Here is a 16,246-nt window from a genome sequence, read left to right on the forward strand (position 1 = left end):
TTCGAGAAATTATTTATGCTTGGAAAAATGTGGATATTTGAATTGATGGATTTGGGAGTTGGTGGATTTGAAAATCATGGAATTTATGGTATGGATTATAAGGAAATTGTGGAGAATTTCCCGGTTCAAGCGGATGGATTATGCCCGCTATGCTTATGAAAAATGTGAAATTTGTTTTATGATTTAAATTTATGGATTTTATAATTTTTAGATGCACCGTGCACGTACTGGTGTTCTGATTATGTGATATGGTATATGTGATATGGTTAGTGTGCACACGGTTGTGATTAGCGCGCAGGTGGGTGTGAGTAGCGCGCGGTTGATATTATGAGGGTGTCCTGTGGATGCCATCGGAGAGGGCGGCCACCCCCCTTTGGCCGGGACACCAGGTTAGCAGCGGCGCAGTGGGACGCCACGCGACCGTATGCCGGTTTCTTTCTATAACCTCCTGTCTGGCGGTACCTTGGGACGCTGGGTACTGTTGGCGCCACTGGTATATAGTGGGTGCATCAAATGATTTTCAGAACTGTGTTTTAAAAATAAAATGTTTGGAAACTGAATTAGAATTAAAAATATAATTGTTACCGCTTCTGGTATTTAATTGATGTCTTGGTTTTCGGGAAATATGAATAAAGGGTTTTGTGAAAATGTTTTAAAAGGGGAACCTTTCCAACTGAGAGAATTGTAAGGGTTTTGAGAGACATTATTATTTCCAAATAATTATTATTTATATACCTATTACCGTGGTATGATAGTGTAGAGTAGTAGGGTCGCTCACTGAGATGATTAGCATCTCACACTCTTAAATTTCGTTCCTCTAGGTACCAGGTAGTCGGTGTTCACTCGGAGCGGACTCGATCTTCCTCGCTGTATTTGTTCGTGCAGTACCTTGTTCTTCTTTTACTGCAGTTGTAATATTTCGTTCACTTTTGCTGTATTCTGTATTTTGTAGTACTTCATAAAGCTCTGTATACTGTATGGGACACTTATGTATTTGTATTGCACTGGATTACTGTATTTTTATTTTGGAGTGCTGAAATTTGTGGAACCAGTTCGTCGTACTGTGGGAGGAATAAGGGAACAATTATAGAAGTGTGTTTTCAGTGCAGGAAATTTTGTGGTAAGTCCATCCCTTAGGGGAGGTTCTGCCGGATCTTCCACAGAAGGGTCCGGTAGGGTTTCCCTGGGATCAGGGCTTGTCTAGGGTTCCGGTGGGGAACTTTGGACGGGTCCTGACATGGTGGTTAGACATTGCTACAAATCTAATGCTTGCATTCACTTTGAATATTGCACCAAAGAATGGTCCATCCCAAATAAATGAAAGCAAGTTAATTAGTTAACCCCTACCTCCTCCTCCATTAATACATATATATAATATAAATATTACTGCAAATGAAATGCAAGTAGTTTTTTATGAGAATAAATTACTATTCATATTTTTAATTAATTAAGACACTCAGTAATCAAGCATGTTCTCCCTGTTGTACACGAATGAGGTAAAAGCATGGGAGTCAATTTTATGATTTACACGAAGTTTGAAAATAACCGTGATCAATGTAATCTAAGACAAAATAGAAGTTTAGTAATGACAGAGGATTGAAGAGCGCCAGAACATACGAGGTCCATCATCCACTGTCACATATGTACAATGATCAACTCTACCGAAAAGATCAATTAAAGGCAAAAATCAATATTCACACCACTACATTGGCAATTTATATAAGCTATGGGTCTTTTCGGACAACTAATTTACATTTGCAATTACCCATGAACTTCCAAATAGGTTCCATCAGATTTAGAGCTAGAAAAAACTCCTATTTTCCAATTTAACATATGTCAAAAAGGAAAAAAAATAAAAAATAAAAATTGGACCGCTGTGTGGCGAAAATGTAACGGCTGTTCCTTCTCTCCATATATGTTATATTATATATTTGTACGAATCCCTTTTCAGTGTACAGACGTAATAGAATGCTCTTTTTATTTTTTATTTTATTTTTTATAACAATGCTCCTTTTATTAAGTGGGGATATCTCTGTTCTTGATTTTTTTTTTTCAATTCTACAAAAAGGCAGCTTTTTTTAAAAAAAAAAAAAAAATTATTCGGCCATTAATTGGTGGTAGTCACAAGATGACAGAGTAATGTTAGCGTTCTAGCAATCTCTAAGCAGTATTCGATTAACCAAAGAAAGGATCCCTTTTGAAGTGTATGAAAGGTTCAACGAAATTAAGCACAATTTAAGAAATTATACAAATAAATTAGGCATTTAGTGATTGAAATATAAATAGACATATATTTGTCTTTTGTTTTTTCAATAAAATCCATCATAGAAACATTTTTTAGGAACTATTTTCAATTTATAATATATTAAACAATGATGTACAAAGTTTATAATCTTAATTATTAAATTTAAAATTGAATTGATTTGGCAACCTTAAACATTTGTCATATCTCTGTTATAAATTAAATCTATTTATGTTATTTATATATGAAAATTGACCGTCAATTTTCTGAAGAGGCGCTTATATAAAACAACAGATTATGATCCAAGATTGGTCTGTCGAATATGACAAAACCAAATGACTAAATACTTGAGCAATGGACAGTCAAACATTGCCCACCACGACCACCGCGGGATATGGTATAGTCGTCCGTACATAAATAAAAAAGCAAAGAAAGTCAAAACTCTAAGAATTACCCCTTGTTTCATCAAGAAATTAATTAAGGATATTTGAATCAATTAGTGAAGAAGCAAAATTCCAAAATTATATATAATGGAAGGGGAAAAAAAAAGTATCAAAAAAAAGAAAGAAGAAAAATGGTCCACCAGCCCTAGTTGCAAAATTAAATTAGAAGGTCATGCTCTCCAAAACAGCTGGCCCTCTGGGCCTCATCACAATAGTATTATTATAAGAAAGAAAGAAGGAAAGAAGCAAGGGAAAACAATAAAACACAGAAAAAAAAAAAAAAAAAAGCACCCAGCAGGATGATGACAGGGACAAGCTCACATGAGCCCAACCAGATAATACATGGGGTCCCTACGTATAATCTCTCTCTTTCATATGGAATGGAAGAAGAAAGTGAAAAGATATTGAATTTTAATTATATTTATTTTGTATAAATTAATATATATATATATATATATATATATCGTAGTAGAAAGAAAGAAAATAACTAAAAAAGTAAGATCAGAGAAAAACGGCCTAACTTGAGAAGCTTCCAGGGAGGAGGCACCACTGGGGGTTGCTGGTGGTTGCAATTTGTGAAGACTAAAGATAGAAATCACACAGTAACAACAGCTAATAGATATATATATACATATATAGCCAATCCTATCCCTGGCGTAATCTTTCTCTCTCGCTCAAAAACCCTCTTCTCTCCCCAAAACATTAAGGTCAACAAGAAGAAGAAGAAGAAGAACAACAACAACAAACTTTGCACTCTTTTTGAAACTTCCATGGGGTATTATGTGGTTTTCCGTCTCAGTGGTCTTCTTCTTGGTCAAACAACAACGCACCGACCCTCATTGTATTGAGAGCTACCTTTTCTGCTTCTTTTCCATCGAACGCTCTTTCGCTCTCAGATTTTCATTAAAATTCTTTTGCCTGAAAATTATAAAATAGGATAAAAACAAAATTTAATTATATATATATATATAATAAAAGAGGGTAAAAAAAAAAAAAAAAAAAAAAAAAAAAAAAAAGAAAGGAAAAAAGTGAGGGTGGAAAAAAAAAAAAAAGGAAGAAAGATGCGAGCTAGCTAGCACTGCCGTGTTGCTTTAGCCCCAAATCCCATCAGCCTCTTTCTCTGTACGGGACACAGTTTGAATTTTGATTTGTGGCTGATTTCATCTCCAATTGTTGTTTCAAATATCCAAGATCCAGATAGCAACGCCAAAATTGGTGGATTGGATGATGGATTTCATGTCTGGTAGAGGTCGGGGGTTTTCTGAGGATGAGCACACGGCTACTGCCAGAGGTACATAATTAAGCAACCTTTTTTCAAAAGATTTCTCCTATATATATATATAAATATTCCTACGTTCTTTTATTTTTTCTTCTTCTTCGCCATATTGATTTTCTCCTCCGTCCTCACTACAAATCATGACTAGTAGTAGTATGCATGATATGTATGATATGAGTGCTGGAACAGGTTTTTCCAGTAATTGGGTGTTCGAGGGTCAGGAGGGTCCGGATACAAAGCTTGAGCTGATGGAGTCGTCCCCAGGCAATGAAATGGTGGAGGATGGGAGAAGAGGAGAGAAGTCGTCATCGGCGGACGCTAGAGAGGGAGGGGGAGTGAGCTGCTGCATAGAGAGGGAGCATATGTTCGATAAAGTGGTGACGCCCAGCGATGTGGGGAAACTGAACCGGCTGGTAATTCCAAAGCAGCACGCCGAGAAGTATTTCCCCCTGGATTCGTCCAACAACGAGAAGGGTCTGCTGCTCAACTTCGAGGACAGGAATGGCAAGCCCTGGAGATTCAGATACTCCTACTGGAACAGCAGCCAGAGCTACGTCATGACCAAAGGTTGGAGCCGCTTTGTCAAGGAGAAGAAGCTCGACGCCGGCGACATCGTCTCTTTCCAGCGAGGCCTCGGAGATTTGGGCAAAGACCGTCTCTACATTGATTGGAGGCGCCGCCCTGATGCGGCTGCGGCGGCCGACCCCTCCTCCATCCACCACCGCCACCTCCCTAATCCTCGCTTGTCGTTCCATCACTACCGAGGGTCGTCTATGCCCTGGAGTCCTTTGCTAATGCGGCCACCAGGAGCGACACCTCCATCTGTGTCATCCGTAATGCCCCAGCTGCATCAGCGGGACCACTTGCACTTGCCACCCCACCTACACCTAAATTATGGTCATCAATATCCATATCGGAATTCAACTACTTATGGTTTCGGAAATGTGGTGAACCCTCCGGTTTATAATTATAATTATTACCAGCTGAGATCGGCATCTATGGCGTCCGCATCGGCATCTGCAGCCACACAAGATGACGACGATGATGAAGATCATCATCATCATCAGATGCAGCAGCAAGCTGTTCAACTCCAACAGCCTCACCACATGCCGCCAGTGGTCTTCAACTCGGTACCTGTGGTCCACGGCAAGGCTGCCGCCAAGAGACTGAGGCTATTTGGCGTGAACATGGAGTGTCCAACATTGGAGACGACGCCGTCTACTGGGGATGAGCATGAGCAGTGCGGTGTCGTATTGTCCCCAACCACACTGGCTGCAGCAACCCCTCAGCAGGCGCTAGTTTCTTCTACTCCATCGTCCATGTCGCAATCAGCAGCAGCTGCTCCGCATCACCAATTGAGGCTCTACCACGGCACCCCACTGCCAGGCATGCCCACCATCGACTTTTTCAACAAAGGGAAGGCTTCCATGTCCTTTGATTTTGATATCTGAATGATTGTGAGAACATATAAATATATTCCAAAGGAGACCTTAATATCCTCAGACAGACATACCGCCCACCGCCCGACAAATTAGTTGACGGATTCCACTTCCATTTGAGAGCTGGCTAATCATCCTCATCCTTAATTCTATACATCAATAAGAACCAAGGAATTATAGCTAGCTAGTAGGATTTCGGTCCATCTCCGTTGATCAGCACAGAGAAGGGGTACAAGGTTTGGGGTTCTTTATTTTTCTTTGAAGAATTAGCTTAGAGAAATGCCACCATATATCGATCCAACTGTGTCTAGCTTTCTTTCTTACTTAGTTTTAACTCTACTGTGTACAAATGTTTCTCTCAATACAATTGATATAGATAGATAGAGAAGTAAACAAGTATATTGGATCGGTGAAGAAGATAAGGTTTCATGTTCTCTTTTCTGTATCAAAGCCGCCCCGCAGCTTAACTCTCTCTCTCTATTTTTCCAACAACTTTCTTTCTTTATATATATTCATAGTATTCTCTTTGATCGGTTACCGACTTAATTTCTCTCTTTGTCTGTCTCCATTGTTCTTTAAATAAGTGGGAACAACTTACAACCTTTCCTGACTGCTCTCAGCAACTCATCAGTACAGTGCTAGCTACCTGATGTAATAGCAATTTTGTATTTTACCTTGGTAGGTTGTTGTTCTTGTCGCTGCTTCGTTGCGCACACACCCGCAGGTTTTGCAGACGAAGTTGCAGTAGCATAAAGAGGTAGGATTTTTATCTTCATTGTCTATTTATATCTCCTCAATTTTTCTTCTTTTTCTTTAATTTCTTTTTAAAATTTATACGTATATATTACATATAAATATATACTATATTATTTTTAATTATTTCCATGCAGCTTCTCTTTTGCTGCACTAGTAATATTGAATTTCAACTCACTCTTTTTTCCTCCTACCACACTTTTTCCTCATTTGATTTCACTGCACATTAATTAATAATTTCTTCTGCAAAAACTAATGCCCTAATACCCTTTCCTTAATTAATTAAGCCTCTCGCTTTTTAACTTCCATTTCTAGCTACAACTACAACAAAGTACAAGGTCTCTTTTCTATCTCTCATTACTCATTACTACTTATTGTATTTTTTTTCACTTCAGGAAAAACATCACAATGCTTATTATAAAACATATTTCAAAGCACTGCAATGTCCTAAAATGTATAATATATATACTAGGCAAATTATAATCCTCCCCAGTAACAAACAAGGAGCTAGTTTTCCCCTTATTTACTTCTGTTCATTTTATTTTTTATTTTTTACTTTTTTTTGTTTATTAAAAATATCACTCGTAGTCGCTAGTAAACAATCTTTAATGTCAAATATATACCTTCCTTTGCATAAACCAAATCTCGTTTTCCAAAAAAAAAAATAAAAAAAATAAAAAAAATTGTAATAGCAGAAAAACGTATCTACTTTCTATTTATAACTATCACAATGAGATAATTACATTATTTATTAGTTTTATAATTTATAAGTGCAGAAATTAACTTTATATACCAACATCTTCGAAATCCATTCATCATGGATTTAATTTATTAGTTTTGGTCATTAATATTTCAATGCCGATTAGGATTGTTAATTTTGACATACATACAATGTGATCTTACAACAAACTTCAACTATTCAAAATCAACTAAAACTTATACCGGCATAGGTTAAACAAATGTAATTATTAGTATCATGGTGAAAATATATATTCAATATTTTTTCGTATTTTATACTTCCACCTTATGAATTTTCCTTGCATGTAACATTGATATAGCAATCAAAGTTTGCGCCATATATATGGGTACAACTTACGACCTCAACTAATTGAAAGTTAAAACCAGTACTTATCTTTCTCTATGGCTTCGCTTCAAGATGACTGTTTAGTTGATGCCTATGTACTTGTAGTAATTAATAACTTTGCTTTTGTGAAATCTTAAATGTTGAATAAAGCCTATGTTTATTTATCTTTTTAAAAAAGGTATCATTGCTTGTTTTTATTTGACTATGGTAGTTTGTCTTTTTACATGCATCTCATCTCAGCATAACATAGCGTAACTGTTCATATGTTTGCTTTTGAAAAGATTTCATCTTTTTCGTTCAGGTCTATCTTTAATCATGATTTCTTTTCAATCAATTACTCTTTAAAAAAATGATCGAGTACATTTTTGGAATGAAAATTTTGTGCTCTTTCTCAAATGTTGGACTACATGATAGGATATCCTTCTCCTTTACTTAATTAAATAAACCTGTATCCGGTCTAAAACATATAATTAAGAGCAAAGATTCCCTCTTTCTAAAATTTAGATGCCTACCTTTTTCTTTTTGTAAAATTGTTTTCTATTTCTCTTCTATTCTATGATAAATTTTAGCTTAAGTATTTTCTCATCAACTTTGATATGTGGCTGCCAAGAGTATTTGGGATAATTGGCTATTTGAGAACTCTGATGATTGTCATAACTGTTTGAAATATTCCTTTTGTCACATAAGTACCCAAGGTGGCTTATATCTAACCATCTAATTTATGCAGGACACACTTACAAATACTTGTTTTTAATTTCTAATAGTTAATGATTGACATCTCAAGTATTGATTAATGCTTTATAACAAAAGTATATATATATATCTATCTATTAATCCTGTACGGTAATCAAAATTTTTGAAGATAGTGAAATGAATAATAAATTTGCATAAATAAACCTAGAATGTTGGATACCTCTAATAATATTGAATATATATATATATATAAATAGTCATTTTTTCTTTCAATATATTGATATTAGCCTTTGTATTGCTTCAAAATAAATATAATATTGAACTATATTTGTAAAATGAAATATTATAGCTTTCGGAGGATAAAATAAATATTAGATGGATTTATATAAATTTCAAATACATTTTTAAATTTCAACTTTTAAAATAATTTAAGGAGTTATAAGAGAGACTCGGATGATTTTCTATAATGACAATCTTGGTAATTCATATATCTGTATATATATCTTTTTAACTTATACAATTTTGCTAGCCAAAGCTTTTAGGAATGCTAAGATATATAGTTTCGATTGAAAAAAAAAATAATTTCACTTCAGTTCTTATATCTTGCTATGTCATTGCTCAAAACAAGTTAATGAAGCTAGATAACATAACCATTATGTTAATGATTCATTGGTACTTTAAAGCATCAAAACAGTATTTAACTATCGCAAAAAAAGAATATAGAAAGACTTAAATTGCAACAACCTTTCTTTGATAAAATTAATCAAGCAATAAAAAAGTTTCTGAAAGGCATTTTTATATGGAACTATGATTTTTAGATAAAATTGAAATGCATGTATGTGTGCGTGTGTGTTTATGTATTTGAGTCTTCAAATTTGATACATAGAATAAATCCCGTTGAACTATTTTAATTAGGTAGGAGGGAAGGAGCTGTGGAAGGAATTGGATCAGTAACTTCCTTCAGTTTATTAATAACAAATACATCGTGGTCAAACTGGAGGACATTCTTATTACATATCAAGAAAGGCTAGCCTTATAATTATAGAGTAATTTATAGATACAGATTTTAAAATGTGAAATTAGCTAGATAGTGATTGCACACTTATATATATATATAAATTATCGTTTATCATGTTGTCTGGCTAATATTATATGAGAATTTTTATCACAATGATTTGTTTAAAACTATTTGAAATATTTTTTTAAAATTAAATTTAAATGATTGATTTCATATATTTTTATAATAATATTATTTGGTTGACTTGATAAGAATCTAATTGCATATGTGTGTACACGTATATATGTGTGTACATGTATGTATGTATGTATATATGTATGTATTAAGAAAGTTGGAATTAACTGGATATGTAGGTGAAAAGTACTTGTGTATGGACTCAAAGTGGTGAGGACGTACATATATTAGCCATAGCTTGATTGCAAATTGAGCAATTAATTAACATATAGGTGGTTTCGGCTTCCCCATTTGATTAATCTTGTACTAAGCACATAAATGAGTTAGACGTATTATGTTTTACAGGATCTGGAGTTGATTGTTGATACACAATATTATTTGGTAGCCTTTGCTAAATTTTGTAATCCAGTTAACAGATAGGATCAGCATGCTACGTACCTTTCGAAAGGAACTTATAGTAACAATATTCATAAATTTGTTTTATTTTATTAATTTTCATATGCTGTCCAACTGATCATACAATATACACATGCAACTGATTAAACGCATCTTACAAAAGTTCCCGTTCAGATGATGCATTACTATTATTTGGATATGATGCATTACTATATATGAAGCTCGTATATTGTTTGGTTATTTTATTTTAATTTTAATGTAACCTGAAGAGTACATGCTTAATAGATTAGAATTTCAATTGGAAGCAGAACCATTTGGTAATTGCATAAAATATCATATGTATATATGCTTACATAGATATAAATAGATGAATTCGTTCCTCTACAAGGACCTGCTGATTTTTAAATTTTATTATTACAAGATCTAAAGATGAAAAATGCTATTTACTAGTACTAATAAATGATTGAACGATTATCAGTAGAACCTACATATTAAATGAAAATTTAAATAATTACTATTAAATAATTGACTTTAAAGGTTTTAAAATAAAAGATAATTAATTAAATGTCTCGTAAGTTGGTGATCACCATCATTAATGACAAATAACAAAATCTTTTAGAAGGTATTTAAATTTATAAAATCTAGTGAAATACTAAACGAGTCTTACTATTTATCACTGGTGATAATCATCTGCTTATGTGGTAAATCTTAATTGAACTATTTAATTTTATTATTTTTTATGCTCAAATCTTAAAAATGAACATTTAATAGTAATAATTTAAATTGTCATATAATATATAAATACCATTATAATCATTCATAAATAGTAATAAATAATATTTTTCTATTATTATTATTATTATTTTTTTCCAAATATAGGATTTTCGCAAATGAATTCTTTATGTGTATAATAAAATTATACAGATCTAGCTGTCACTGATTACCAAATTTGTCACATAAATGACTAGAAAATGCTATTATTTCTTTAATCAATTAAAGTCAATGGAAAAATATAAAACCATTCTACATATATCCAGAACGAACACATAATATAATTCACCGTTTAGAGGTCAAACTCCAATATTAAGGCTAAGGACATTGCTTACATGTATGAAGGGTGAATTATATATAATATACAAGACTTATGATATGGGGGGTTCCTGATATGGGAAATTAGATAAGGAATGTTCAAATGGCAGGTATTAAAGGTTGCACAATATTTTTTAGCTTTAGATTTAAATTAAAAAAAAAAATGTTAAGTATTTGGACATATGCATTCATAATTTAAGTAAATCCGGAATTGAGAATTTGATAACAGATCGTTTTTATATACTTATTGGAAGTGTATGAACTTCAGCTCATATTAATTGGTTTGACAAATTTTTTATTGGCAACTAGAATGAGTGTCAAACCCTGTTGTGGAGTTTTCACGTTTGGAGAAATTGAGTTTCAGCTTTCTTAATAGCAAACATCTCTTATGGAAATATGGATTCATTAGTATAGCATAAAAGTTGGAAAAATTTATTGTTCATGCAGTATAGATTGAGTTTTGTTATTTGCTATTATTAGTGATGATTATTAATTGATATGGCATAAAAAAATTATTGATGATCATTAATCAACAAGAACAAATAGTATTTTTCATATAAATTTTTAAATTCAATTCAAAAAGTAGTTTTCTATCATTCTATTTAACACTTATATGTCTAATCTATTTTTTCTCTTAAAAAAAATATATTATTAATAATTAATTATTGCTTATAATTATTTTTTGATTAATCACACTATCTAGGAGACAAATTAGACAGCCAATTGTTGTTTTTGCGGCATAGCTTGAAAGAGTCCTTCGATAGACGATCCGTTTTGGAGAGTTTTTATTTTTTTTATTTTTCATTTTTTCAAATAGTTGTATATATATTTTTATGTGGCAAAAAAATTTAAGCAATCTACATGGCTATTGATCGAGATGCTATTACAATATTAATATTAATCAATCCCCATATATATTCTTAAACACCGAGTAAGAGATAAAAGATCAAATTTAAATATAAAGCATCATTTTTGGATTGACGAGGCTCACTAAAATATAACTATTTAATTCTTATAATAAAGCTCCTAAAAGAATCAGTGTTCGTTTAAATAATTTTTCACAGATGTTCCGCCTAGGAGCAACTTAATACGTAACTATATTCCAGTTGATCCAATTTTTCTAATTACTTACCTAACATTAAACAAATAAACAATGGTGTAGTCTGTGTCCACCCAAAAAAAAAAAAAAAAAAAAAAAAAGAAGGGTGTAATGAGTATTTTGTTTTATACATAATAAAAGGGCAAGGATCCTTGCACCAAAAAAAAAAAAAAAAAAGAAAAAGGGTAAGGACAGAGTAAAATAAATAAATAATAAAAGTTGAATGGCTAGCCAATAACATGCTTGAAAAAAAACCTTTAGAAAAAATATTATTTATCATTATAATTAGTAGAATCTATACGCAAAATTTTAATTTAAATAGTTATAAAAATAATAAAATTAAATATGTTGATCGAAAATTTATCCTATAAATTGATAATTATTATAATAATAACAAAAAGCAAAACGTAACTTTTAGTTAGTTATAGTAGGGCATGAACTCCGTTGACACTTATAAATTTAATTGATTGAACGATTAGATATTTTAAAATTTAGAGTAGTTTAATCATATGACATGGACGGTGGCTAAATATATATTGAAAGATAATAATATATGTAAACTTATAACACTATATGTGCATATGCTTGATTTGTGTTAAAGAGATGAGTGAATTAAGAGAAGAGTAAAAATTTGTGAACCAGTTCGTTTTATTGGGAGAAAACCTGAGGAGAAATAGTGGCATGATTATGGTTAGTCGATCGGCTACATAGGAGGGTATGCATTAAATAGGGCCCCCTACCCCTACCCCTACACCTACATGTAAAATGTAGAATGTAGATGGCGCCAGGCAACCTGCCATAGACCCATCAGTATCTACTATTTACTATCCAGTGGTCATGAAGCAGCAGACCCAGCACGCATATTTAACGTGTTGCCCAAATCGCATATTACGTATATATGTCCTTACTTGTATGTTAATTGTGCTTGTACCTGCTTAATTAAGAAAATGTCGTCTCATTTCTTTAACTTAAATGCATATCCTTCACTACTTCTATTATACTAATAATCATATATTCCACGTCAGCTTGCTAGCTTACTAATCCATGCAGATAAGATAAGATTAACGTATGTGAATATGATGATGATATTAATAATTTGTGAGTGGTATGCACACCTATGAATGTAATTTATTTATTTATGAGAGTGTGTTCAAGGGTCATACATGGATTTGGTGGCGTAGTACGTACATATTTAAAGTAGAGGGCAGTGGTAAGTGGTAAACTGGTAACAAGGTTAGCTTTTGGAGGACTATATATAATATATATGTGTGGATGATGGATAGAGAAGCGAGCCAAACAAGATTCCTATCAAACTCTCTCCCCCAAACTCTCCCCAGTCCCCACCCTACAAAATAGAGGCCGTAGGTATTAGGCTTAATATATAGGACGTAATCAATGACGCCAATAAAGGAAGCAAATGAAAGACATGTAGTTTTCGTCGTTTTAATTTTTCTTACTCTCTCTCTCTCCTTTGAGACTGCCAACTCGCGGGACGCGTGCAATCTACTCCCACTCCATGGACTGCATGGACCACGTTGATATTTCTTTAGTTTTAATGCACCATATTCCCGTGATACCCTTCTCTCTCTCTCTCTCTCTCTCTCATACACTCATACCACCGATGTTATCCATCTACTTTGGCTATATTCAGCCGGTAAATAAGGACATTTTAATGGTGAAAATCAAAGAATTAAATAAAAAATGGCATGGCCTGAATATGCTTTCTTCCCACCTCCCCCCACTCATGACTCAACAATATTAATTCCATGTTCGCAAAAAGTTAAAATGGACTGGATATGGATTTGGACGTTTTGTTTTGTAAGAAATGTAAGTACGTGTATAAAATCAGCTAGCTATTGTACCTATAAGCTATAGCTTTAGCTAGCTGATTAAGCTATAGCTTTAGCTAGCTGATACATATGGGAAAAAACAAGTAAGGAAGGACTGTGATACACAGGCATGGGGTTGCCCTTTTTGTTCCGTTATAATCCTGATACTATCGTAAAAATAAAGGAAAACAAAAATAAAAAATAAAGAAAAAGGAAAATAAAGCAGGTGGGGTTGCACAGAATACAGCTAGGGATTTCATGTTATGTGACAGAGCATTAACAACGACAGTGCAAAGGGTGGCAGCCGATCCCATAAAACAACCGCAATTATAGTGAAAAAAATAAGGGGGCCGGACGACAGTAACGGGTCATGGGGGGTGGGGGTAGGGGTCGGGGTGCATATGCCCTAGCTAACCTCCATCTCCATGTACAACCAAAACAGCCGTAAACAACAATATTGTAATAATGTTACAATATAATACCATATATATATATATATATTATTGGAAATAAGAAGAAGAAGAAGAAGAAGAAGAAGAAGATTGATAAGAATAGAGGAGAGGAAAGAGGCATGTGAGAAAGACAGCGGTGGGCCTGACTGTAAAAGTTCTGACCCACCTGGATGGAGATGGGGGATGGAGATGGGGGATTGGGATTGGGGACTGGGCATGAGGCTGAGGCTGAGGCTGAGGCTGAGGGTTAATTAATGCCTGGTACCAACATTCATGCTAAGGTATTTAAAGTTCACCATATGCATGATTCTACCCCCCAGTTGCCTATCCTCTTATCGTCACTGCATCCCCTCTTTCCATTTTCGTCTCCTCTTGCTTTCCAACTTACCATTATATCTATACAGCTACCAGATTCCTTCTTACACAGGTTTCTTCATCATTAATTTCCTCCATGCATCTTTAACATAATAAAAATTACTTATTAATATACTTAAAAATATTAATAATGTTCTCCTAATGCCTTTTTATATACAGAACCCTAACAATCCAAAACAAGGAAAAAATAATAATTTCTTATTTATTATTTTTTTTTCCAATTACTTTAATGCCTTGCAAGTCATTGCACTTAATTTAGGACTTGCCTTTACGTACTTAAATTTTGCAGACCAAAAGTATAAAATTATGTTAACAATAAAGAAATAAAATTAAATATGGTAATAATGCCCTTACCGTCCTACGTCATGTATACTCCTATTCATTTATATATAAAACAAAATTTTACGTATGAAACCAAGTCAATCTTTTTTATTAAGTCGATCTGTTTTATTACAATACTCCCTGGTTATGCTGAATTTATGTGAAATAACAAAGTCAAAAGGTCCCCACTGTCATGACTAGTCGCTTACATGGATTGTCCATATGCTTCCAATTTTCCTCTTAATTACCAAAAAATACTAAATTAATGCAAGATAACTATTATATAAACTAGTAATTTCCTATGGTTGAAAAATACTAAATTAATGCTAGATAACTATTATATAAACTAGTAATTTCCTATGGTTGATTTTATTATTTGAGTGTTCCCCAGATTCCACCTCAGCAATAATAACCGATCGATAACTCACAAGAAAAACTGGATCCTGAAGGAATGCTTTCATATATTTCAAAAACACGTAATCAAGATGTAATCTTAAAGAACTTAGTCTATCGCAGTGCTATAGCCAAAGGAATAGAGATTAGATAGAATCTGTTGTAAATGTCAGCTTAATACTAATTATCTGTTAGCTATAAACTGAAGAAAGCCAAGCATTTTATTATTCGGCTGTATGAATTTCTAATATAGGAGGAGAGTATAAATAGATACAATTGAATATTTAGTTTAAGGTAAGAATAATATAAAAAAATTAAATTACTCTAATTTACTAATTTAACATCATTGACCCTAATAATAGCTTTGATAGAGGTTGTCAAATAGGAATTTATTTTGGCAGATATCTTTCCTTCAATAGAGGTCTTTGTAAGGTAAGATTCTTCCTTGTCTTATGAGTCCTTATTTTGATTTTGTTTTGCTAATGGGCCCTGATTGTCTGAAACTTGATATGCATCTCTATCATGCTCCCTCAAGCTTGGGAGTAAGGTTGTTTTGAACTCCAAGCTTGGACCAAAATTGCTGAAATAGATCTGCTGCTAAGGGTTTTGTATGAATATCTGTAACCTGGAGATAGGAGGGAATAACGTGAGTAATTAGATGACCAACAACAACTTTCTCTAGAACTAAATGATAATCCATTTTTATGTGTTTTATTGGTCCATGCAAAGCTAGTATTATTGTCATGTACAATGCACTCCATTTATTATTAGAAAGGAGGTACCTAGTGAAACACCGATGTCATGCAAGAGGAACGTTGTCCAAGGGATCTCTGTAGTGGCACTTGCCATAGCCTTGTATTTTGCTTTCGTGTTGGCAACCGTTGGCTGCTTTTTCGAAGACCATGAAATGCAATTAGCTCCAAGGAATGCAACATCCACTTGTTCTGCATCGATCTTGTAACTGGGCATCTGCCCAATCAACGTCGCAGTTTCAAGTAAGATTAAGAGTGCTTTGTTGAATGAAGCGAAGGCCAAAATGCGTTATCCCTTTAATAATGGAGGATACGTTACATCACATAAATGAAGATGAGTCATATTCTGAAAGGGTTGACATACACAGCTGACAACATGAATGATATCTGGTCGTGTAAATGTTAAACATTGCAGACT

The 16,246-nt window shown here is 33.5% G+C and overlaps 1 protein-coding gene and 1 long non-coding RNA gene across 2 annotated transcripts; one reads left to right on the plus strand and one right to left on the minus strand.

Moving 5' to 3' along the window:
• Nucleotides 1-3,173: 3,173 nt before the first annotated feature.
• On the minus strand, nt 3,174-9,820 carry LOC125419165 (uncharacterized). Its single transcript, XR_007238178.2, has 2 exons — nt 6,075-9,820; nt 3,174-3,603 (listed from the first exon to the last, which is right to left on the minus strand). It is a non-coding gene; the product is annotated as an uncharacterized LOC125419165 (long non-coding RNA).
• LOC107404450 (B3 domain-containing protein Os03g0120900) lies at nt 3,719-5,932 on the plus strand. Its single transcript, XM_048464573.2, has 2 exons — nt 3,719-3,976; nt 4,151-5,932. The coding sequence occupies exons 1-2, from the start codon at nt 3,910-3,912 to the stop codon at nt 5,410-5,412; spliced, it is 1,329 nt and encodes a 442-aa protein (XP_048320530.1). The 5' UTR covers nt 3,719-3,909; the 3' UTR covers nt 5,413-5,932.
• Nucleotides 9,821-16,246: the final 6,426 nt, after the last annotated feature.

This window comes from Ziziphus jujuba, chromosome 6 (assembly GCF_031755915.1).
Source record: "Ziziphus jujuba cultivar Dongzao chromosome 6, ASM3175591v1".
NCBI classification, from domain to species: domain Eukaryota; kingdom Viridiplantae; phylum Streptophyta; class Magnoliopsida; order Rosales; family Rhamnaceae; genus Ziziphus; species Ziziphus jujuba.

Bases quoted from the DNA above. Each gene is read 5' to 3' on its own strand.
- LOC107404450 (XM_048464573.2), top strand. From the start codon at position 3,910: ATGATGGATTTCATGTCTGGTAGAGGTCGGGGGTTTTCTGAGGATGAG. The intron at 3,977-4,150 runs GTACATAATTAA...GTGCTGGAACAG, and splicing joins GCACACGGCTACTGCCAGAG to GTTTTTCCAGTAATTGGGTG.